We start from the raw sequence: 25,945 nt of genomic DNA, 5'->3' as shown, positions 1-25,945 counted from the left end.
CATCTCAATCAAAACGACAAATTTGTAAATTGGTGTCTTCAGTAAAGTTTCTGGATATGATGACTTCTACAACTTAGGGGCCACAGATAGCCTAATCACGGTATTACCGATCCGAAAATCTTTCGGTTTGAAAATGTGCTTGACTTCCCTGTGCATAGAGTACCATTGTGCTTGCCACATAGTATACAAATTCATTCATGCATTGGTTGGCCTAGAAAGCTCTCAACTTTGGTACTGTATCTAAATCACCAAGTTGAGAATTAGTAAAACGTTCGGTACAGAAACTTAAAAAGCCTAGAAGAAGAAAACTACAACCCTACAACTTTGTAGAACATTGTACAGTCTGAGTATTTCTAGAATAAGTTTTATAAAATGCAAAATCAAAACTAGTGGTAGCTCGTAGCTAGCACTGCTAATGTGGCTATTCATAAACTGAGTAGACAGTTTTTAAGAAGTTTCAGATTGTCCCCTTCCCCCTGCTGCGTAGGCAAAAGTCTATTTTTTTATTTTTATAGACCGTTGACACGCGCTAAATTTCTCTTTATCGAATTTTCGATAAGAAAAATGTTATGACGATAGCCTAATTATAACCTGGGTGTCGTAAGGACTGGCTCTAAAATTTATGCTGCACCTGTATTGTATCGCATTTTCGTCAATGTTAAGATAACAACGTTATCCACTGTCAATTGACATCTACTTTCATATTACGTGATAAAACTACGGACTTTGATCATGAAAAATGTGAAAACAACATCAAGTCAGTTTGTCCCATTAAGCATATCAGTTCCATCCTTAAATCGTCCACAGGTCAAGTTACAGTTCTGCTTTTTGGATCGCCATATTTTTCGCTGATATAACAAAACATGCAAGCTTCATTATAACTGATTTCAACTTGAAAAAAATTACATGGGAATTGTACTTCGTAGCTTCAACTGCCATTTTTTCAATGCCTACTTTTTCCATATGAAACTGTTATGGGATTATAGGTAGTGTTTTTTTATTAAAATATGTCGTAATGATCGCATCATCAAGTGATACTTTTAAACTAAAAATTTGCTTGCAAGAATCAAAGAAAATATGAAAGAGTCACGATTCAATTTTGTGAAAAAAAAACTCAGGCTGGCAGTCTCCGCATAACTCCAAAGTATCATAGCCAGAGTTAAAGCTTATCAATAAACTTTCGGATCTGGATTATTTGAAGTTGTTCCAGTAGGCAACATTTGACTGCCTTTCTGTATTTAAGATATTGACACAGATTTACACTAGCAAGTAAATATTTCACACAAACTTTTTTGCATTGCACTGCTAAAAGATTAATTAATTCAAAATTTTTGCTTATCCTATTGAAAAAAAACAGAAAGAGGTTCAACGTTTTTTTTTAGTGCATACCATTTTCCTGAGTCGCATCTCTTGAGTTTGCACCTCCATATAATTTTACAAGCATAAAGCATCATACCTACATTGTAATAGCTCTGCAGCTCTGCTATGAAATACACTTGCATTCTTAATAGTTTATAGGAAAGTTTGAACATACTGAGAGGTAAGCTTACCTCTCAGTATGTTCAAACTTTCCTATAAACAATTAAATTGACTGCAAAGTCGCTAAACCGTAAAATCTTGCATTCTTACATATAAATAACCTCCAGTATATTTCAGTATGCCGGCGGTGCAAATTATCAATTTTCGATACAATTCTGCGTTAAATGAACTGTGAAAATTCAAATTCCTGTGTACAGACACACCTTCGTATCCACAGCCGTAGAGAATACAGACATGCAGAATGTGGGTGTTTCTGGCTACCAGGCAGTGTTGTGGCCAAAGGGCTTGGTTTGCTCGGTTCTCTACTAACCAGATCACGATGACGATGGAAATGAATGATACGCAGGCAGATAAAGGTTGAATGTGCCTACCACAGAGTATACGATGAAGTTTATCGCTTTACCATATCGTACATATAAGGGCGAAGTTGCCGTTCAACATTTATCGGATTAATAATTCATAAATCGCGAAATTAATTTTTACTACATTTAATTTATTCAATTACATATGTAGCTGTTAACTGAATCATGCTTGTACTAAATTAAATCAGTTTCCATATTTTTAAACATGTATTTGCAAATGCTACAATATCTACTGTAATGCAGTTGTTATTCCCCTATTTGACCTACTTCCTTTATCGGGCTCGCCAAATTTAGAGCCGTTTTATTATGCACTTAACCTACATTCCATTCTCATTCGTCCACTGATACTCTGTTTTGTTCTTTTGCCTCTTTTCAAATTAGCAAACTTTTCTGGTGATGGGCAGCATATTCTGTAACGTTGTTCTGTGGTACGAAGGCACATAAATAGATAGCCGCCAACACTCGGACACTCTCAACTTTTCCTATAGAGCATTTCCAGCCCAAAACGCAAACCGGTTGGTCATGAGTGTTTCCGATTTGAATGAAACATTTCTCACGTGTTCGCTGCTACTAATGGTTGCATTTTTCATTTAAATATGATTTTTTCCTCCAGAGTAACTTTTGAAAAGGGCGTATAAAAAATGGATTATTTTTTTTTTCAAAAAATCATAACTTGAAAACTATTGATCTGATCAAAATGACATATCAGAAGAACTTTTAGGTAGTTAAATTATCTTTGCGGAAAAAAAACACTGAAAGAAAAACTTAGTAAATTAATATTTAAAAAACGTAAAACGATGATTATCTCAAAACACCCCCCCTTCGATCTTTATAAATTTTTTTTTGCAAGAAAACTGAAAAAATGCCCTAATATTTGGTGAAGAGTGTATGCTGGTAACTTTCTTTAAAAAAAATCTATAGTTTTTGAAATTTTTGTTGGTTTTTACAAGTTGGTGAAATTGCATATTTTTTAGTAAAATAGTAATTTATTTGGATTTTACGCATAATTGTCAAAAACTTTGCATATAAAAACTTTTTTCCTAAGTCCAGCCGTTCTCAAGTTAATGCAATTTAAAAAAATAATTTTAATAATTTTCTACATTTTGGGCCATTTTCAAATGTTAGTCGTGATGTCCAGCAACGAGATGTTTTTCCATGAATATATATTAAAAACCAAACAATTCATTCTCAAATATGGTAGCTGTCAGACTTACCCGTTTCTATTTAGACGCAGCGGAAAAGAAACAAGTTTATAAGTAAATACTCTCAAATATACCCAAATAATCAACAAACCCACTCATGTGCCTTTTTTCTGTCCTCTATTAGTTGTATACCTGGATAGAATTGTGTATGTCATAACAGAGGCTCAAAACATAAACAGGTAAACAAATATGTTATTAAACCTGTAATTGAGATAAATTCTCTAGGTACTTCTCTGACGTATACCATATTGTGCCTTAAGAGCTCATCCCGCGATATCACAACTACATAAAAAGGCACCCCGTGGAGGCTTCTTACACTCACAATTAAAAAAGTTAGCTATAATCAATTGTACCTAATGAAGATAGGTATAATGTCAACATTGTAATTATTCTGCTACATATATATATATATATATATTGGGACGTTCTTCACCTGTTCTGTATCCGCTGATTTGCCGCAGATCCCGCCTCTCAAGGGTGAAAAAACTGGCTGTCTACAAACAAATCATAGCACCTGCGATCCTCTATGCAGCTCCCCTGTGGGAATCATGTGCACAGACTCACAGGAACAAAATCCAAATCACTCAGAATAGAGTGCTGAGGATGGTTCTTGATCGTCCTTTCGACACTAGAATAACAAATTTACATGAAGAGGCAGGCATTGCCAAAATAGATTCCCGAATTAACGAAATTAAGACTAAATTTGCACAAAAATGTATTTTATCAGAACATGTATATAGTAGTTGTAGGTTAGTTTTAGTTGTAAATAGTAGTTATAAGTAGTCTCCTTTTTTTTCAAATTTTAAACAAACCAATCCCACCAAGGTTGTCATTCTTAAAACAGGCCTGATAGGACTAAAAACTGTAATTAATAATAATTTTAATTGAAAAGGAACTAAAGCTGAAAAGACGCATCTGTGTCACTTGATAAGGTATACATGTAAACCACACAATACAAGAAATAAAGATCATTTAAGTCAAGTTCTTCACCTGTTCCATTCAGTTCATCTCTCTTAGCGTTTCAAGTTAAAAAGCAAGTAGTTTTTTACGATGGATAACAATTTCAAGTGTTGTAAACCTCTACCTAAATCAATTTCAAAGCATGACACAGTAGCAGTTCAGTTGTTTATCTCAAAATTATTAGAATTTTTAAAATCGCAAATAACAGTCCAAAAGTGTATTTTTATGTTAGATAGAGCAGCATCACAATACAAAAACATAAAAAAATTTGCTAGCCTTTGTGGATTTAAAGATAAGCATAATGTAGAAATGGAATGGCATTTTTTTGCAACTTCACACGGCAAAGGTCCTTGTGATGCGATTGGCGGTACCCTTAAGAGAATGGCAACCAGAGCAAGTTTAGCTAAGCAACACGAGCACCCTATAACGAACCCTAAGCAACTGTACGACTGGGCAAATAGTCGTAAAGAAGATCTTCAAACAAAAATGTCATTTTGTTATGTTTCTACGGAAGAATACAAAAAGGCTGACACGGAATTTGATCCAATTTTTAAGAAAGTGAAACCAATTCCTGAAACTCGAAAATATCATTGCTATATTCCAGTTTCAAACAACCAAATTGCAGTAAAAATATTCTCTAATTCAAACGATACACCCAAATTATTCAATGTATTCAAATAATATGAGTTGTAAAATAAAATAATAAATATATACTGTTTCTTATCTCAACAAATCTTTCATTTGACCACATCAACGTGCTTCTCTTCCGCTGCCTCTAGATAGAAACGGGTAAGTCTGACAGCTACCATATCTGAGAATGAATTGTTTGGTTTTTAATATACAATCATGAAATAAAATCTCGTTGCTGGACATCTCGACGAACATTTGAAAATGGCCTAATATGTTGAAAATTGTTATAATTATATTTTTTTAATTCGCATTAACTTGTGAACGGCTGGACTTAGGAAAAAAATTTATATATGCAAAGTTATTGAAAATTATGCGTAAAATCCAAATAAATTATTATTTTATAAAAAAATATGCATTTTCATCAACTTGTAAAAATCAACAAAAATTTAAAAAATTATAGCTTTCTTTTTAAGAAAGTTACCAGCATACACTTTTCATACAATTTAAGGGTATTCCATCAATTTTCTTGAAAAAAAAAATTATAAAGATCGAAGGGGGGGTGTTTTGAGATAATCATCGTTGTACGTTTTTTAAATACTAATTTACGAAGTTTTTTCTTTCAGTGTATTTTTTCCGCAAAGATAATTTAATTACCTAAAACTTCTTCTCATATGCCGTTTTGATCAGATCAATAGTTTTCAAGTTATGATTTTTTGGAAAAAAAATAATCCATTTTTTTATACGCCCTTTTCATAAGTTACTCTGGAGGAAAAAATCATATTTAAATGAAAAATGCAACCATTAGTAGCAGCGAACACGTGAGCAATGTTTCATTCAAATCAGAAGGGGTCGAGACAAAATTGACATTTTTTTTAACGATTTGAGCTAGAAATGCTCTATAGGCTTATTTAACGCTTCGTTGCAGCCGTTCTATTTTAAGGGTCGTTTGTTTTCGGGGTGTGCAAATAAGGAAGCATGTCGGGATCAGGACACGCAGCAACTTTCGCTGCTTTGACTTTGACAGTGAACTTTTTTCCGTTGGGGCTTAAACTACTAGTCTCTTTTTTATGAAGAAACAAACCGATTGACTCGCGTGTTTAATTTGACTACAGGTAGGAATTATTTTGCGTAGAACATTTATTCTTTTTCGCGAGGCTGAACTCATTTTAAGAAAGATAGGGTTACCAGCAATATGACTTTCTGGTTTGAAGATGAGATCCAGTACATGTATGTAGGTTTTGTTTTACGCGTGGTAGCACTGAATCAATCAATTACACCGATATTGACCATGCATCAGAACCCTAGCCCTAACCACTTCCAACTAGAGAACAACGAATTTAAGATTAAGAATCACATAGAAGACTAATCCATTTTTGCCTTGTTTCAAGATCATCCTCAGTGGAGCAACTCGAATCTTGTCACTATTAACAAGGCATAAAAGATGATAAAGGCTAATGAAAGGAACATTGCAAAATCCTATTCCCCTAGTTTGAAGTAGTCAGGACTAGGTTCCGGTGGTAGATCTTACATCGTATTCAAAATTATTTAATTATTTTAAATTGTATTTCGTACGATCATAGTTTGGGACTTCTAGTTTCATAGTCTGTGTAGTTTATAAAATATGTTGTCGGTGAAAATAATCTATTTTTTTTTTGCTTAAACGGATCCTCGGTTAGGATGGTACAAAATAACACTTTTCCATAAACGTTGGAGGCTCACCCTCCAGTTGGTAGCTAAGTGTGTTACAAAAAAACTTTTGTGGTATGGAAATTCTGAAAAACGTGATTTAGAAGTAGCACCGATGAGGTTTTTGAAAAAAAGCCCTTTTTTCATAGCCATTTCCGAAAAAGCTTCTTAAGTATTGAAATTTAGTGTAAGCTAATCTTAAATTATTTTTTCTTTGTTAAACACCCTAAAGCATTTCGACCCTCCCCAGGGACATGGAGGTTGACGGTACTGAAGCAAAAGGCTATGTTTAGTCTCTTTATATCTGCAACTATGATGATTTCTCATAGTGAAACATATCACCTTCATAATGCTTCAGTATGCCTCAAACGATTAATTCTTGGTTGTTAATTGAACTTCCATGATGGAATCAGCTGCTCCATACAGACTGAGCAATTGTGTTTATAGTATCAGATTTTTTCGGTAAACAGAGGAACTGATATTCTAGTACAAATTACACATAACATTTTATTAAAATTTTATTTTATTTTTGCGTATCATTTTTGTTACAGTCAATTAGCATACGATTCAAGAGATTCAATTTTTGTTTCGCGTAAAATTTCTTTTTTTTTTCTTTTCACTTGTTAGCTTTCAGTTTATTTTGAAACGTTTAAAGTTTTGGTTTTGTTTTTTTTTTGTGATCTGTTAGATTTCCCAGTTTGGTTAGAAGTTTCGAAGCTAAAAGAAATATAGGTAGAAAAAAGTGTATCCTGAAGAATAGCTGTGTGAAATACTTTTGTGAGAATATCTTGTTGAGACCATTATTAAGACTTGTAGAATGCTTTAAAACCTCAATAAAACTTGCAATGTTTCTTTGGTGTAGTCACGTTTTGTCTGCAGTCAATATTTTATGTTATGTTTTCCATTAATTATCTTAAATAATAGTTATTCAATTATAGATAATTCAGCTATATATAGGAGTAAATTCGATCATTCGGGTAAGATCTTTCCTTTTTGTTTGTTTACATTTTATTTTAAACAGGATTGGAATTAAAATTGAGGAGCTCGGCTAGCTTGACCGCTACCACTTTTGCTTACTGAGTAGAAGATCGTGGGTTTATTCCCAAGCTCCTCCAAAACAAAACAATTCCAACTCCGTAGCATCTACGGGGGCGTCGGTGAGTCGCTGGCCTTCCGTTAATTAGATGTTACATCAACAATATCCTTCCTTTCCCGATAACAGAGAAGATAGGCGTGGCCGGCAATGGTAATTTATTGTCATGTTTTTCCTATTCTGAATTCTGATTGGAGAGCTATTCATTCCCAAATAGTTTTCCTTAAGCAATTAGAATAAGAAAGTTAAAGTAGAAGTATGACAGTTTCCAGTATGCAACCTACGAATTACTCCATTACAAACGCAACTAACAATCTCTTTCAATATCTTTTAACTCCTTTTTCATTGACGGTGTGATGACAAAACGAGGCCATTGTTCAACGATACAATACTAACTTATGCGCTTTTCACATAAAACCTACCCAAACCTTTTCCTTTCTACAATCCCTGAGCAGCTGGTTTACCACAAGTGTACCTCGCAGAACTTTTTTAACCCCCATGGGTAAAGATGTTGTGTTGCTCACTCCTCTCCCCTTCCCTGGTGTATTATGGACGGTGTGAATATTCACATCGGTGTAATGACCCCTGACCCCCTTGTACATCATAAAATGACATTGAAATTTTAGCACCCTAAAGCATTTCGAATTAGCTAAAAATGAGTTTGATCTTAATATTGATAACGAGAAGCACCATCTAGGATAAAAATAGAAACAATACTAGATAAAGCTTTGAATTGAATTATAAACTTGATCACGAAGCAAATTAGGTAATTATTAAATGTTTTTATATTTCAGATTCAATAAAATCAGTTTTTTTTTATTTTCACAAATTTCACAATCATATTTCCAGAAAATCGTAACTAACGAGCAAAGATAGAAACGTTCTCTTTTTTGTATATCATGAATCTTTTATTATTTCCAGTAATTTATAAAAAAAATTCAACACACATACATACACATCTTGCATGCCGAGACTAGTTTCTCTTAACCCCAAAAAATGTGTGAAAAGTAATATGGGGTAGGTTTTTACTAAAGTTTGCCAAATCTCAGCAGAATAGTTTTCTAGATACAGCTAAAAAATACCACTAATCTAACTGAAAAATAGTATCCAGTTGATCGAAAGCAAATTAAATTGCAGTTTTAATTTGGCATTAAAATAATTGATATAACTTCATTACAGCCGGAGATATTTGTATTTTAGTAAACAAACTTTTATATGATGAAATCTCCTTTTTTAGCTGTATCTAGAAAACTATCCTACTAAGATTTTTTCTGACAACATTTTTGGATTCAGCGCACGATTTTACATGGGAAATGACCATCAGCGTACAAAGTTCAAATATGCCTGTGTGTTGACTAAGTCGGATGCTTGCTGTCTGTATTCTATTCTAGAGCAGCATGTGAAAAAACCCCTAGGTACCAAATATAAACAATTACTTTAAGCAACTGGACAAAAGTATATAACCTCGTGATTTTGATTTCTCCCCAACAAAGTTCAACGAGCTTTAGATATGTTATTGATCTCTATTCATTAGATCTTGTTTGTTATAGCTGCATTAGGCGTAGCATTAGACCATATAGGAGAAATGGCTCTAATGTTAGCCTATGGATCTAAGATAGCTAAAAATCTGTTATTTATCAATTGTATCTAGATGAACGCGTCATTGGGACGGTAGTTATGGATATTTTTGGTTGCTATTGAAAATTTAGTCGATTGCTGAATTTATGTATGGGCCTAAATTAGGGACACTTAGGCTGACATTACATACATTTCCCCTATACATTTTTTTCCGATAATTTTGCATTATCCCATTTGAAGGACCAACCTTCTGATTTCAACAGCGTCACTTGCTGTGTAAACACACGCTAATTCATAATAATCGCTTGCAAAATCAAATGCATTTGCTTTCCAATTAATGGAACAATTTCCCATCGTTCACGTGACCTCTAAATGCGGAACAATTTCCTGCAATTGCACACCATCAAATCAATGCAGCTTGTCTCGATTTTTATTAAATTTAAACCCCTTTATCGTCTCTTTCTACCGACCCGGAACATAACAGCCGTTACCGCTAGATTGCTGTGCTGTTAAATGTTGCCATGGTGAATTAAGGATTCACGGGTGTTGTAGGTGTGCAAACAAGCGAGACAGGTTCAGGAAATATCCGTGTACAGTTTTCACTGATTTCCAAGGATGTTCGGACACGGAATGCGCGATCCTATCGCGAAGGTACGCTCTGCCTTGCATGAGTTCATGCAATAGTTTAGTATCCATAAAATGCACTTGGGATTCGCAAGTGTTACTTTTGGTTGCATTTGTGTTATGATGCCTTTGACCGTGAATTTTTTATTTTTGATTCCGGAAACGTGATTTGATTTAATTCATCGATCAGCTGCTGACAATTGAAACAATGTATCAATAAATACTTCTGGCGTAAATAAACAAGCAACGTTGTGGAAGTTTTTGTTTTCAGCGGATCCGTTATGTGCTCGGGTGAAAAACTGTATTAATCGAACCAAATGAACGATTACGGAAGGACAGAGGAAGAGTCCCAGGAGAATTTAAACGATGAAGATTCCCATCGAAGTGCGGTATTCGACAGTCGTGAGCCAGAAATAGCACAGTACCAGTATATCGAAATGTGAAGAGATCGTAAATCCACGCAATGTGATCGAGTTTATTGTGATATAAAGTGTATAAAGATCCCAAAAATAAACAAATATTCGTTTTGTTGTGTGTTGTTTCAAGTGTGGTAATTAATTTAACAAAAGAGCAAACAGAAGCCTGAAAATGTTCTTTTCATCGGCTGTGGATGCTAAGAAGACTAACTGGTTCTCGTCACTCCGGCGTCAACCAAAGGGCAAAAAGACAGCGCTGGACGCTGAGCAGTTGACGCAAAAGAGCTGTGTGGATCTGACGTCCAGTAATTTGTATAGCGGTAACAACTCTAGTCAGTTGCCAGAAGCGGTCGATGACAGTGCAACGGATGAACCGTTGTGTAATCCCGCCACTGAAAGATCAATTTGTACATGTGAGTGGGTGAAAGTAAGTCCGTCGCCATCGTTTACGTCCAATTCTCCTGAATCTTCCACAAGTCTTACCTCAGCCACAACGGCCACAATTAGCACAACAGTGTCGAGGAGTCTAAGGGAGAATAACTATCAGCCTCTGCCAACCGCTTCTTCGGTAGATAATCTCACAAGTGATAGCGCTAACGATCTCAAGGATATCGCCTTGTCAGCGGTGAATAACACCAGTAGTCTCCGGAGAAGACCGAAGCGGAAAGAACAACTTTATACCTCAACCACGGTAACCACTGTGACAAAAACGACGGTTGTGAACAAACAGAAAACCTACCGCGTGGGTTTAATCTTTAGCGACAGCGGAGAATTGTTGAATAGCACTCTTGACCTACGACAACTATTCGAGGAAAGCAAGCAAGCTCAACTTATTTCTAGCGAAAGTGATAGTGGGAATAACAGCATTATTAAGGAAGAAGTCAATAACAACTGCCGAAAGGATTCAAAGTGTCAGCGACAGTTTAGCATTCTGGACGACAGCAATTTCGACTATATCGACGATAGTGCTGACTTATTCAACCGTAATTACTCGGGCAACAATGTTGCCATTCATGCCAATTCGGCCAGCTCAACGCCAAAAGTCCTTAGGAAATGTAATAACTGCAAAAACAAATCTAATCTAGTCTACAAGAGGAGTGTTAGCTCGCCTCATCGTAAGAAGGTAAATTAGAAAAGGAATGACTTCAGTCAATAACACTTCCGTTTTCCAGCATCCGCCATGCGAACATATTCAATTAGCTACTAATGTTTGCCCCAATTTGTGGCTTTCTTTTTGTTCTTATTTTTTCTCAACAGCAAATTAACGATGAACTGAATGAAGTAGAGTCGGAGATGAGAGCACACGAGAACAAGGAAGAGAATAAACATTCCAATAAAGATAAGCAGATGGCATTAGGACGTAAGAAGTTCAACATGGATCCAAAGAAAGGTATGCAATGAACCCCATTTGTTTAATTGACTGATTGTGATCAACATGGGCTCAAGTAATTCTCACATTTGGACTAGACGGGGTATAATCAACTTCAAAGCAATTTGACAATTTAATCATGAATGATAAGTTAATGTTGTAGGGGAAAGTGGGGCAATTTGGCCACCTTAAGAAAATCATCACTAATCATACAAAATTCAGTGGGAAGTTTGAATGATGTTTAACCAAATGGATAGTTTCAAGCCCTACTTACATCATGAATACAAATTGAATATTAAAAGTAAACTTTTGAATCTTATGAAAGAAGATTTGCACTATTTTAATTGTCTTGTGAGCGAACATCAGATTTTTGTTTTAGGGTTATCGTTTAACGGGGTAACATTAATAGTTTTTTAAAGTATTTTCTTAATATTTTTTACAGCAATGAATGTTTTTCAAATTTTATATTTTAAAAACAAGTACTGAGGATCCAAGAGTTAATTCGTTAGTAATATGTTGAACGAAAATTAAAGCATTTGCACTAGTTTTTTGGTTTTGTGACCGAACTTCAGTATTTTGATTTGGGGTTACTTTGATAATGCTCGATGAATGTAGAAAAAAAAATTAGTGAAACTCAAACAATTTAGTTCATTAAATATGAAACTTTGAATGAGTACATAATCAGAAAACTTCATAAGCAATAAGAATACAACATTGAATTTGTGATGGCTGTATCGTTTGAGTGCATTTTCAAAAAGGCGAAAAACACGAAAATGGTTTTTTTGATATTTTTGTAAAATTTGTAGCACATACTATATAAAATATATATACGATATCAACGGAAATACCCTAAGCTACAATATGGAACCAATGTTTCTTATTTGGAAAAAGCACAACTAGTAAATTTATTCTTTATATTATACTATCAAAGTTACCCGCATTATCAAAGATACCCCGTTTTACGGTACTTTGATAATACTAGATGAATGTAGAAAACCATGCGAGAATCGCAAACAATGTTGGTCAAGAAATAAGAAACTTTGAATGAGTATATAATCAGAAACATCATAGGCAATAAAACAATACAAGAAAAATATGTAAAACATACTACAAAAAACTCATTACGATATCAAAGGTAATACCCTAAGCTACAAAATGGAACTAATGTGTCCAATTGGGAAATAGTGCAGAGTGCAAATTTAATCATTATATTCTACATCAAAGCTACCCGCATTATCAAAGATACCCCGTTTTACGGTACTGCCTATTTCGGGCTTTTTCAGTTTTGTTAATGACTGATTTTTTTACCAAAGCAGCTGCTTAAGGGGAAGCAGACCGCTCCGAAAAAAAAATTACGTTTTGATTTTTCTAAAAATATTGAAAAAAAGTATCAAAAATCTAAAAAAATCACATTTTTTTCTAATTTTTTAAAGAAAATTCACGTGCAAAAACATGTTTTATAAGTCATTATGGCATAAAGCTGGACTCAAAAAACCACAAAACATCAACTTTTCGGTTTTTCTGAGAGTCCAATTTTTTTTTCATGATGGGATAGAAAATTTTTTTTTTGCATGTAATTTTTGACAAAAATCTAAGGAAGAAACTGATTTTCTTGGATTTTTGATAATTTTTCCCAATATTTTTAGAAAAATAAAAACGTACCGAAAATATTTTTTTTTATTTTTGGGCCGGTGAGTTTCCCCTTAAGAACGTTTTTTCATACGATACAGTTATATTTATGAAAGGAATAATGCAAAATTGAATAATTTAAGTTGAAATATAAGTGGTGCTCATATTGCCCCGAATGAACTTAAGGGGAAGTTTACCGCTACGTTTCGATTTTTCTAAAAATATTAGATATAAAAAATCTAATTAAAATTTCTAATTTTCTTAAGAAAATTCAATTTTTTGTTAGTCTTCATGGCATAAAGTTGGACTCAAAAAACCAAAAACATCGACTTTTCGGTTTTGCTGAGAGTCCAATTTTTTTCATGATGAGATAGAAAAAATATTTTTACATGCAATTGTTGTCAATAATCTAAGGAAGAGACCGATTTGCTTGGATATTTGAAAAAAATTCCCAATTTTTTTTAAAAACATAACGTGGCGAAAATATTTTTTTTATTTTCGGGATGGTAAGCTTCCCCAAGTAATATTTTGTTAAGAAAATCTTTAATGTTTATTAAAAACTAGAAAATATCATCGTGTCATATAAGAAACCAATGATCGTTTATAAAGCTGCTGAAGGAATATCAACGATAAGTTATAAGAAACTGCTGATAGACCTTATTCCCTCCCCATGGACATGGAGGTTGACGGTACTGAAGCAAAGGGTTATGTTTAATTTCTTTATATTTGCAACCAGGGGTTGAAACAGTTGACGTTTTTTACTACACTCGCTTCGTTGTCGTGCGCGACAGTCTGTTTGTATTCGAACACTCATGCTCTACCGTCGCCTCTCTCACACAACACGAGCGATAGAATAACATTCGAGCAAAAAGAAAATTATCAAATAACTATCATATGACATGTGTGATTTCGCTCTAATTCCTCAATTTGGTATAAATTAAACCATTTCTGATCAGAAATGTTATTACTAGGGCATCATCGGTTGCTATTTTCAGAATTCACACAAGAACAACATCAGCAGCTCTTATTATGAGAAAAACTAAAATACATACATTCGTGACGGTCTTCGGCGACAGTGTCGTATGACAGAGCCTATCATATGACATTTTAGTTTGGTACTGTACTATGATAGCAAGTTTTGCAAGTGTCGGAGGCAAAGGAAGTCAATTATCACAGAAAATGTGTCGACTACCGTGACCGCTTACAAGACTGTTTGCAACGATGATGATTTCCCATAGTGACACATATCACCTTCTTAATGCTTCAGTATGCCTCAAACGATTAATTCTTGGTTGTAGAACTTCCTTGATGCAATCGGCTGCTTCATGCAGACTGAGCAATTCTGATTATAGTATCAGATTTGTTCTGTATACAGAGGAACTGGGAGGGCTTATTAGAAACTTCTCACCAATAAAGTAATGACCTTCTAGTAAATTTTGCATATCATTTTATTAATATTTTATTTTATTTAAGCATATTATTTTTGTTACAGTCAATTAGCATTAGCATACAATACAAGAGATTCAATATTACTTGCTCGGTTTTGCGTAAAATAATCAATATGTATTTTGCTTGTAATTACCTTTGAATTTTTTTTTTTTTTTTTGATTTCAAAATTTTTCTAGTTTGGTTAGAAGTTTCGAAGCTAACACATGTCCACAGGCTTAATAGAAAGATAGACAGACAAAGCGTATCATGAAGAATAGTTGCATGCAGGGTTGCTTCCACTCACTTTCTATAGATGAGTGATTTTCGGAGTTTTGAATTCGTTAGATGTTGTAGTGGGGGTTTGTGTTGTTGGATGCGGGAGGAGATTGGAGGGCGGGTGTTTGACGCATAGAGCCTGTCAATTTCGCTTTCAGAGTGTCGCAGTCAGCGGTTTTATGATTCGTGAGCGCTCGCGATTCGTAAAATAGTTGATTGTGACTGCCAGTGGATTTGGCGGGTTTTGTGTGTCGGACGCTTGCTTTTTGGCCTTTTCTTGTGTCTAACATGTGCAGAGTATCATTATAGCGTCTAATGGTTTTGAGATTCCTGGTTGCGTGAAATATACTTGTGAGAATATCTTTTTGAGATTTTAGTAGTCACGTTTTGTTTGTAGTTTATATGTTATTTCTTTCATGTAATTATCGTAAATAATAGTTATTCAATAATAGATAATTCATCCATATATTCAATAATAAATTTACGAATGACTATAATTTGGATACCTAACAATTGGACAGAATCACTAGCAAGAATAGGTTGTGTTCGCCTTCGAAAATATCGATTCGTTTTTTCAGGGTTGTAGTTTTGGTTTTCATCAGTGGCCCGGCTCTGATTGTGAACGATTTAGGTAGTATTTTTAGGTAACTATTTAGCTTTTAGCACAACTTTGCTACTACGAATCCACAAAAGACATTAAATTGGAGGCGGATTCTGGTACGGAATTACAGGCTGCTATTCTGAGCAACTTATCTTCATAAAATTAAAAATTACATTTAGGTATTAATTAGCAAATATGAATAGTAGTTAACTTTAACATAATTTTGATAAAACAATCATTTCATCCAGTTCACTTTAAAACAAACAAGTATGAAAGGAGATTGCTTAGAATAAAGATAAAAGTAATAAGCGCAATATTAAACGACATTAAATTTGAATCTGATACGGTAGGCCATATAACAGAGTCGATAGCCATTGCAAATCAACCATCTCTACCTGCTTATTTTCCTAACTTTCACTATTATTGCTGTTACTCTGACTATCCCCTATGTTCAACAGCTTTCCTTACTATCCGGTATCATAAACAGGATTCATTTGACCCCTGTGGTTATTATTTTGTGATTCCAAATCTATACCTCTACCCTGGTGCAGTATGGCCCTATGACCCCCTTCTGTGCTTGAAAATGAAAATGAAAATGAAATGAAACTGCTGATAGACCTTATTTTATGATTCAGAAATCTTATAACAGTTTTGACATTTTGAACTAGTCTAACATTTTTCGAATATTTACTCTAGAGAAAAGTATTTTGTTAGACTTAAATTAAATCGATAGTTGAGGTAGGCTTAAAGCATTAAGGCTGCAACAGATTTTTTTTTTTGTAAAATATGTTTAATAAGTTGATTTTTAAGTAAGTAGCCACATTACCCCCTTGGCCATATTGCCCCACTTTCCCCTATATAGATACTTCTACAGTAAAAATTTGTTTCTTCGTGTACCGTGACATGCCCCATAACCGTGGCAAAATATTGATGTTTATTGTCAAACCCACGGTATTAAATAAGTGTGGAATTAGGGCAGGCAAAAAATAAATTTAAATCAGTATAAATTTTGTAGTAAGGAGCTAAACCAAAATCTAATGGTATATGTATTTCCACCATCTTACATTATTTCTTAACATGAGATCTACTTACATGCCTATCCATCGCGATTTTGTTATCAGGTTGGGTTCGTTGACTCAAGTTTCATCTTGATAAATAATGCGGTCATAGTTTTGGCATAATTAATTGTTTTTTATAAATTTTTTATTTTCATTTCATTTTGCAGCACAGGGTAGGGCAGTTGCGCTCTTACTGCCCTACCCTGTGCTGCAAAATGAAATAAAAATAAAAAATTTCTAAAACTATGCATATTTATCAAGGTGAAACTTAATCCAATGCCGATATTAAAGGAAGGGTAATGGCTGACGCGCCATATGCAGGCTACATTATGGGGAAGGGATAATGATTAGATGGAGGCAGGTGGTTGGAAGTTTTTTGGATTGAGTTGGCCACGATGCTACAAAATCATAAAAAAATGTGTAAGCTGGAAATAATTTGAAACTTGAATGAGTTATTTAATTTTATATGAATTCATTACTGAGAGTTCTGCTCTGCTTTGAATCAAATTTAAGAATTATATAAAGATGCAGTAATGCATACTTATTTAAAACTGATCATACTTCTCTTAGCGCCTCGCCTAGATTCTTTCGAATAATATCCATAGTTGATTTATCCTGAAATTGATAGAATCATTTCCTCTCACAAATAACATAATATGTTATTGTTGTTAAGGCAACGAAACCAAAACAAATAAAAAGATTTTAGTAGAGGGGGAATAACAAACCAAGTGTCAATATAACCTAATAATATTAATGATAATATTAAGCTATCAAAGTAAAATAATAATAATAAATTCGTTGAACCGCGTAAAAACAATGTGTAAAAAGAATAAATAATCAAACCGATAATTTTTAAACCCTCGTCCATATACCATTATAATAACCCGAAGCGGTTCAATTGAATATCCTACTCCACAAAAATCAGTTTAAAAAAAATAGATTGGTCTCACCCGATATTCTTGAAATACTTGCCATTTCCAGACATCGTGTTGTTAGTTTTCTTGAAGGTCTTGTGCTTAATTCGTTTTTCGCTTCGTATTTCTACGAATTTACTCTATTATTTAATTAAAAACGCTTCCCGCCCAAAAGCTCTAGACCGAGTGCAGAATCTTTTCTATGATACCTTCCAAACGTGTATACTAGACTGATGCAAAATTTGACTTTTTCGCTCCACAGTGCTTAAATGGTTTCAAATCGGGTCCTGACTAGCCTCCCAAAGTTACAACTCATTTGGTTAGAAACAGACTTCGCACAAGCCATTTGAGGTTTACATGTAAATTACTATGGGAAATCTCAACTTTTTGTTCATTGCCTTCTAGTCTTTTTCCATATTGAGCTGCGAAACAGATCGACAGCCATTCTTATAGAAAATTTTCTCAGCTACAACTTTGCTCAAGATCGTTTCTATGTAAAACGAGACAAGAAAAAGTTATTAAATATTTAAGAGATTGGTAAACTTATGACATGATCAAGCAGCTGCTCTGTAGGCAACACTGTATTTTGCAGTGTGACATAGTAGTCATGATTTTTGTGTCCTATTCAACGCCCCAGAAACACCAATGTTTCCTGCTGAGCAGTTGATTGAGCATGATCATAAGACATCAGCGCATTGAACCATTGATAACTTTCGATTCTTGCATTTAATCAAAAAGTGGTCTTGAGCTAAGTTGTAGCTGGGAAAATTTCTTACAAGTAGAGTGGAAAGCTTTAGAAGCAGACCGATATGGTGAATTATTAGATAGACATGAACAAAAATCTTGGTTTTACCATAGTAATTCCCATACAAACTTCAAATGGTTTGTGCCATCTCAGTTTCTCACCAAATTGGTTCAAATTTTGAGAAGTTATTCAGGATCCGATTTGGAATCGTTTAAGTATTGTGGAGCGAAAATTTCAAATTTTGCATCACTCTAGTGTATACCCATAGAAATAAATCAAATTAAAGAAAGGATTGATTAAAAAACAGATGATTTCTATTGTGACTGAATCCAGCATTCCTTCTAAAAAATATAATGCTGTGCTTAATAATTTATTATTGTTCAGAGCAAAAAAATTACGGTGATGATTAATCTGTTAAAATGCTTTTTCAAGCGGTTGCCCAGTAAGCAAAAACGGTTGGACTAGACAACGGAGCCTTTTACATAACAATACATTACATAACCAACGACTATTTTTCATGCCCGGTGACATAACAAATTATTCAAATGGAATGATGTTCCGCATCAAGCACACGTAATATTTTACCGAGAAATCAATTTTTTCGCACAGTTTCGACCGACGATCGACGGTTGGCTACGTACTGGTGATCACGACGACTGCTATTTACAACCAATGACTTCATCGCAATTATGGCATTAAGAAAACTATAGCAACGAAGGCGTACACATAGAATGACCTCCTCGAAAGGCTCAACATCGATTTTCGGTCAGAACTAAGCAATACGGCACAAATATTGCACATCTTGAATCATGTTTAAACAATTACTTACTACGATTTGAATATTTCCTCGAGAGTTGCTTATTTTTTTTAATATCGCTGGTAGAAAGTCACGCCAAAACTGCTTGACAAAGTGTTTCGTTCATGAAATGAGCTATTGTTGCTACAATAAAGTTATCACCTTCTAACTTCTGGGTACAATTTTTTTACTTTGATAACAAATTGTTACAAGTAGATGTTTTCCATAATGCCACTGCCAGACAGTGGAGTTGAATTGGATCTACTCATATGTACACATAATGCTCAATGATATTAAGACTAATTGTTTGTTAATATTCTGCACGGTCCCGCATACTACTTCTTATTTTTAGTGAATTCATAGTCTTCTACTCTCTATGCAATAAATGTTTGTCAACACTTGAACTGGTTCCTACAGTACTTGGCGAAGTTAATGGTTCGGAACCACGAAGAGGAAAATTGATCAGGCAGAAACAATTTGATCCACACGTATCTCTTCTCTGTCTACCGTATGTTACTCGGTCGTCATCGTTCAGTCGGTCGGTCGGACGATTGGTCGACTATGGCAAGTCATGTTGATTAAAGGCATTCGTTCGATAAAATCGAATTAACCCTATTGAAAATGTTGACATGAATGAGCATAAAGTTCATTCCGTCTGCAGATATGCCCCGGGAAGAAGGGTGCACCGTATAATGTATCTCCATTGCTCCAGCGCTGGTTCTTGTACCGGTCGTGATATACAGGCACTTATTCCCGGACGATCGATTCATCGGATATAGAAATGGTTTCGTTTGTCACTAGGTAGGTCCTAGTTGTTTGTCTTGCTGGAAGGTACTTTTTTCACTTTGCTTCGTCCATTGCATTGATGATGCTGTATCCCTGAACAACACAAATGTGAAAAATAGGAGAGGGTGAATGGCGCTTGTACTTCCTGTGTGCATGTCACACAGAAGCTATTGAATTGGGTCGAACACATATTCGACCAGGCAGCTTCAAAGGGTTGCAACAAGGGAAGCTCTTTGTATATGTATTAAAGTAAGAAGTAGTTGTTTTTATATTTTCAGCTAGCTGATGTCCCTCAAGATATGTTAAAGTATTTCAATTGTGAAAAACGATTTAAGAATTCACGCCCAATTTCACACTCAATTTTCATACATAACGAATGTGAATTATAAATGGGTGCGTTTTTGGAAATAATATAGTCGTTACAGTTGAACACTGGAAAACCCTAGCTGGATTTTACTCTCGTTATACGTTCTACATAGTGTCGGAAGTAGCATGTTGTGATCCCGATAAAATGCAGTGTTTGGGCTTGGCACTTTGCTCATTGTAGTACTTGTTTGGACGATCGTCATTCGTAGTGCTTGATTGTAATGAAAGGAGCTCGGAGGACTAGTAGCGACCGTACATGTTTATTATAAATGTTTTTTTTTGCATAGAAGAGAACGTGGAACATTGCTATTGATAGAACTCGGTTGTAACCGTGCGGAAGAGAGTGATATTCTCGGTAAATATGACGTATGATTCTCGATTTTGGTTCGAAATCAAAGTTTACTCTTTCCGGAGACGTAATTTCATTTGAATAGCTTCATGTTGCAAGGATTAAACGAGCCTCGGTTGCAGTAGTTTGCTGTGGTCCAATATCGGTCGCTTGTACTTACTGAGCTGAAGATCGTTGGTTCAAGCCCAGTCTCCTTTACATTTCCTTTTGATAGTTTTTTGAAGTATATTCTAAATATGTTTTACAACAATTTATGATCTTCAAATATTATTTTCTTAAAACAAGTACTGTAGATCCTAGAGTCAATTCGTGTGTAGCGGAAATTATTGCATTCCTAGATAGAGCTCGAATTAGGGCGTAACAGCTTTTGTAAGCAATTACTTCTAGAAAGTCAAGGCGTAGGCGAGCCAACATAATCATCGGATAGGGGAAGTCTTCCGCTACCCGATGGCGTTGTTGATTTGCGTGGGCAAGGTCTTTCTCATAGGCCATGTCACATGGTGACGGATTCGATAGATAATTCATTTTTTTTTTGTTTTTCAACTGTTATCGGTAGACAAACCGTTTTACCAAGAAGCGATTGATTTTTTCTTTAATATTTTTCCTGGAAGCTTATAGAAATATCTAACAGCATGCTCCATGCTAAAAATGTTATTTGCCCTAGTGACAGAGTACTTGCCTCCGGATGATTTTGTTAGTAAAAAAATAATCCAGAATTTATGGTTTTACAAGAACAATATCGACTTCATTTTCACTTTGGGACCCGAAAGGTTAATGATATTTATCAGAATTTCACATAAAATTTGTTTGATCACATATATGTCATATAGATTTCATTGGGTAAATTTTGTTCATGTTATTTTGTTGAGCAATTTGATGGTTATGTGATCAAATGAAAGTAATTATGTGTTTCTCGAGCAAATTTGCCATTACCAGTGTGAAAAAAATGTAATAGTTTTGTTTTTCTTAATAAGCGCTATAAATATTTAAACCCGCATTGATTTTTTTTTTATTATTCTTATTTTACAGGCATAGAATTTTTATATGAAAACCAACTTCTAAAGACGGACCCACAGGATGTAGCCCAATTTTTGTATAAAGGAGAGGGCCTAAACAAAACAGCTATTGGTAAGTAGAGTGTTATCTTATCTCCATGGCCGGAACATGAACCTGAAACTACCTAAAATCCCACTTTTAAGGATATCAAATTTCATGATTAATCAAACCTTGATCATGGTCATTATAAAAGGGTAAAGTAGGGCAAGACGGGCCATTTAGTATATTTATTAATTTATTTGTTTGTCTAAATAAACAGGTTTAATACAACCCCCATCTTGTCCCGTAGTACTGGGAATTGTCATTGAAAGTTTTCACGCGATATTGACCGAATTATTTTTCACATTTTCATTGGAAGAATTGATTATCACATAAACCTTTGTCGAAATCTCATTCAGCTTTTCGTCAATGATAAAGATTAACCTGGTAACAAAAATTGTAATTTCGTGCAATCTTTTTCACATTATTGTTATCTAGGCAGTTCAAATTAGAATGCTAATTCACTTTGACGGCTCCATGGATTTGTTTTGCTAAATTCATATAATTTCGTTAGAAATGTAGATGTAAACAAAAACTGCACAATTGTCAATTGACATGATTTCCCTTGAAGATGATCATTAGCTCGAGTGAGTGACGAAAGCTGTTTTGTCAATATTGCCGTGTACGATCAATATTTCGCAGCACTGCCCGTGACCCATCTTGCGCCACTTTACCCTATTTTTTATTGTGCCGGCGATCAGCACATCTAAAGACTATTTTGCTTTTTTTAACTCTTTACTTGTTCCAAATTCAAAATAAATTACATTTAATTTTAACCTACAGTAACATACCAGCCTTAAATGATATGATATATATCTAAGTGTTTTTACATTGTTCATGCCCTGGCAATTCATTATTTTAAACAGGTTTTCTAAACCTGCATGTCAGTATAACAATTCACATCTTAACACTAAAAACTAAAACTAACTCTTATCTAAGTATTAAGGAAATTATTCGTTGCAATTGAGGATTGTAACGAATTTTCCTGAAATTATTAATTATTTTGTTGGACATTTGTTATAAAGTCTCAACATTCTAAATACTAGTACTGATTCGATAATTTGAATCATTCAAAAGGAATTAAGTGCTACCATTTTACTTGAAAGTCCTGCTCTCGTAGCTTCCTCCACTGTCGCTGTCTGGTTTCTTTGGCTGAATTAGTCTCTCTCTGTCTCCTTCGCTTGGCTTGCACAGTTTTTCTATCTTACTTTCATTCATATGCATTCACAATTGCTTCATGCTTATAGAAAAAAAAAACAGTGATGAGCACTGTGGAAAAACGACTCAGAATTTTTAATGAATTTGACAGATTTTTGATACTTCAGTTTCGCCGTCTGAGAAACGTTTGAAAAAAATAATGTACAGTTTTTGCAATTTATATGCTCTGAGGGAGAAGTTTGTTTATGCCAACCATACTAACATGATTTCCATACAGCTTATCAACGGGTGTTTGCTTTGAGCACATATCCCCAGCAGACGGTCGTGGACGGCTAAGTTTACCATCATCTCAAAGCTCTTTTAATGTAGTTTTAGATGACCACGTATGCACCTATCTGCATCAATGAAAGATACACAAGTCCAAAGTATGTGGAAAATTGAAGAAAATTTCTCAATAACTCATCGTATTCAAATGATGCAGGTATAGTATGTTCGAAAAAGTTGTGTATTTTAGTTTGACAAACAACTTTGTAGAAAATATTGAAGACCTAAAATAAAAGAAAATATGTGTTTAGGTAAAAAAAAGTGTTTTTGGGGGGCCCGTCCTCAAACAACCCTCTCTATCTCGATTAGGGTGAAATATACGACTTTCATGCCTTGAGCAAAGTTGTTTGTAACAATTTATTAATCACAAAATTCCGAAGATGCATCATACAGGGTGGCCAGTGAATTTTCATTTTGAAATTCCCGGGTTTTTCCCGGTTTTCTCGGTTCAAATCTAAAAAAATTCCCGGTTGTTAATATTCAACAAAAAAAAACGAAATTGAACGCATTTTTAAGAACGTGTTGAAAAGAATTTACTGAAGGGATACAAAAAAGTGATTTAAGAAGATTCCCAAGATTCTGGGGCTTTAAAATTTGTGTAGAGTCTGAAACTAGAACTTTTTTTTTCCAAAATTTGTGATTAATAACAATCTTCGTAATGCAAGATTTGGAGAAAACAATAAAAAAAAAGATCACAGTTTTGAAAAAAAAAAAAAAATTGTCACACTCTGAGACTTGGAAGCATTTTAAGGATTTAACAAATTACAGAACAATCTATAGAATCTAGTGGACAAACCCTGGAGTTTTTGTAAAATTTAAAATTTAGAATTCCAGAATTATTCTGACATGAAATCCTTAGAAAATGTGTGATGAATTTGGAGAAGAATGCAAGTTTTAAATTAAATTGTTATGTAATTTAAGAAGATTTAAAAAGTATTTGTGAAAAACAAAACTTTGCGGAAAATTCCTTCGTGATTCTGAGATATGTATGGGGATCGTGAGGAAAATGACAGATGAATTTTAAGAACTATTCCAAGATAGTTATGATCAGAATTCAACAAGAAACTGAGTTCTAAGAGTGTCCTGGCAATAATTTCAACCCTAGATTCATCACAGAACTCCAACAAAATTGATTGCAAAAAATTTGCTGATAATTAGAAAGAAATTCTGTTTCTAAATAAAATTTCGAAAGATTAAAATAAATTTTTGGAAAGATTTTCAAAGGAATCAAAGTCTCCGGATTGGCTCAAGGGAATTCTAAGAAGAATTCCAATTAAATTCTTAGAAGGGGTTGCAAGGAAATTCCAAAAAGAATTCAACTATAATTATTACGCGGAGTGTTTCTGGTTTATTTTAAAACAATTTCAAGATAATTCAGAGCAGAATTCCAACTTAATTCTGGAATTCATATCATGAGAATTTTGAGCAACGAAAAATTAAAACCTCGGAAAAGAATAATTCAGTTTCGGTTTTTACAAATTTTTGTTTCCAAAGTCCAGCATCTTCAATATTTTCTTTTAAGGACCATGCACTTTACATCTGTAATTGAAATGACAAAAATCCATTTGCAATATTGCTGAGTGATTAAATTCTAAAAAACTAAGACGGGAAACTGAAGAAAATTATGCAGCAAATAGAGCAAGACATTTATTTGGTAAAGGATCACTCTATTTTAATGGTTTATTCTAAAATTCTTGTGTAAAAATTTGTTCCTATGGTATGGTTAATTTATTTTTCCCGGTTCTCTCGTCGAATTCCCTGTTTTTTCCCGGTTTTCCCGGTTACTTTTCGAATTTCCGGATATTTCCCGGTATTCCCGGTTTGTTGGCCACCCTGATCATAACATACTTTGCTGAAGACGTCATTACTCTTAATCCACTCTACACGGTGCTATTAATTAAGAGCGTCGAATGGACTTTCAAACCACTGCCAATTTGTAGTGAAAACTTAAATTTCACGAAGTTCAAAAGTTTCGTGCGTAGAGCATGGAAGGTGTTATCTCAATAAAGAGAATCTTTTCTTTCTTGGCATTAAGCCGGGAAAGTTTACTAGATTTTTTTCTGAATGATGGATCATTCTCATCATCCGTGAGCAAATCAAATTGATTGCTCAAATTAGCAGAAGGGGGATCAAGAGATTGCCCTTTTTGCGCTTAGGCGCCATGGCGGCAGTAAAGCGTTTATCCAAATCGACTTCCAAGCAGATTACTATAAGAATCTGAAGGATCGTTGAGGAATTTTCCAAATCGATATCCAAGCAGGATTACCTCGGGTAGGATCCAAACAAGGACCAATTAGGAATAAGAGTCGAAAAAGGTAGAAAATTTACAGGTATATTGAGCTGAAAAGTGCTGTTTAAATTTGTTGTAGCTTTAGGTAGCAGTAACACTTCCTTCAGCAAAAAGCAAATAAGCAAAAAAGCACGGTAAGAGAGCACGATCCGCACTGAAAAGCTATTTTGCTGATTTTTCCATATTGAATATTATCAATGACCCACATTGACATTGGATTTAATATACACTGCAACGTAAACTAGTTAATATAAAGTGAATATTAGTCCGATGTATTGCCACTACCAGCTTAGGAGGAAAGCCTCATTAATAAAGTTAAATAATAATAATAATACCAGCTTAGTAAATCTTGATGATTTACAGTCGGTTCATTATGTTTCCACCTTTTAATAAAAATGTTGAGAAAGTAAACCTAGTTTCAGAAATATCGAGTCATATTAAATATTTCTTTGAAATTGATGGGTTCTTCTGTCCCATCAAATAATATGAAGTAACGAGTGGCCGCGTTTTTATATTCCTGGAGTGCATTTATCAGGTGCATTCGACTGGGGCTGTTGCAATCGCCTCCCGACTGATGAATATTATTAGCCCTCTCTGCAAATGCACGAAACCGACCGCGACCGGTGTAGTGGAGATGAATAAATTAAACCGATGCAAGTGCAGCTATCATC

At 34.4% G+C, this 25,945-nt stretch overlaps 1 protein-coding gene across 5 annotated transcripts in view; it reads left to right on the top strand.

Moving 5' to 3' along the window:
• The window catches only part of step (cytohesin steppke), an 89,923-nt gene that overhangs the window by 43,855 nt on the left and 20,123 nt on the right, over positions 1-25,945 (top strand). For 4 of the 5 annotated variants that reach the window (XM_065222581.1, XM_065222582.1, XM_065222580.1 and 1 more), the window contains exons 2-4: positions 9,946-11,213; positions 11,348-11,480; positions 21,437-21,535. In XM_065222581.1, the coding sequence (XP_065078653.1) occupies positions 10,263-11,213; positions 11,348-11,480; positions 21,437-21,535 (1,183 nt within the window). In that variant the 5' untranslated portion in view covers positions 9,946-10,262. The remainder of the gene's footprint in view (positions 1-9,945; positions 11,214-11,347; positions 11,481-21,436; positions 21,536-25,945) is intronic. The other variant, XM_065222583.1, reaches the window with a different exon arrangement.

The sequence above is a fragment of the Ochlerotatus camptorhynchus genome, unplaced genomic scaffold (genome assembly GCF_037179485.1).
Source record: "Ochlerotatus camptorhynchus isolate MF236.1 unplaced genomic scaffold, CSIRO-AGI_Acam_v1.1 ptg000176l, whole genome shotgun sequence".
In the NCBI taxonomy this organism is placed as follows: Eukaryota; Metazoa; Arthropoda; class Insecta; order Diptera; family Culicidae; genus Ochlerotatus; species Ochlerotatus camptorhynchus.
The sequence above is the reverse complement of the archived record's forward strand: the minus strand, read 5'-3'. Positions and strand labels throughout refer to the sequence as shown.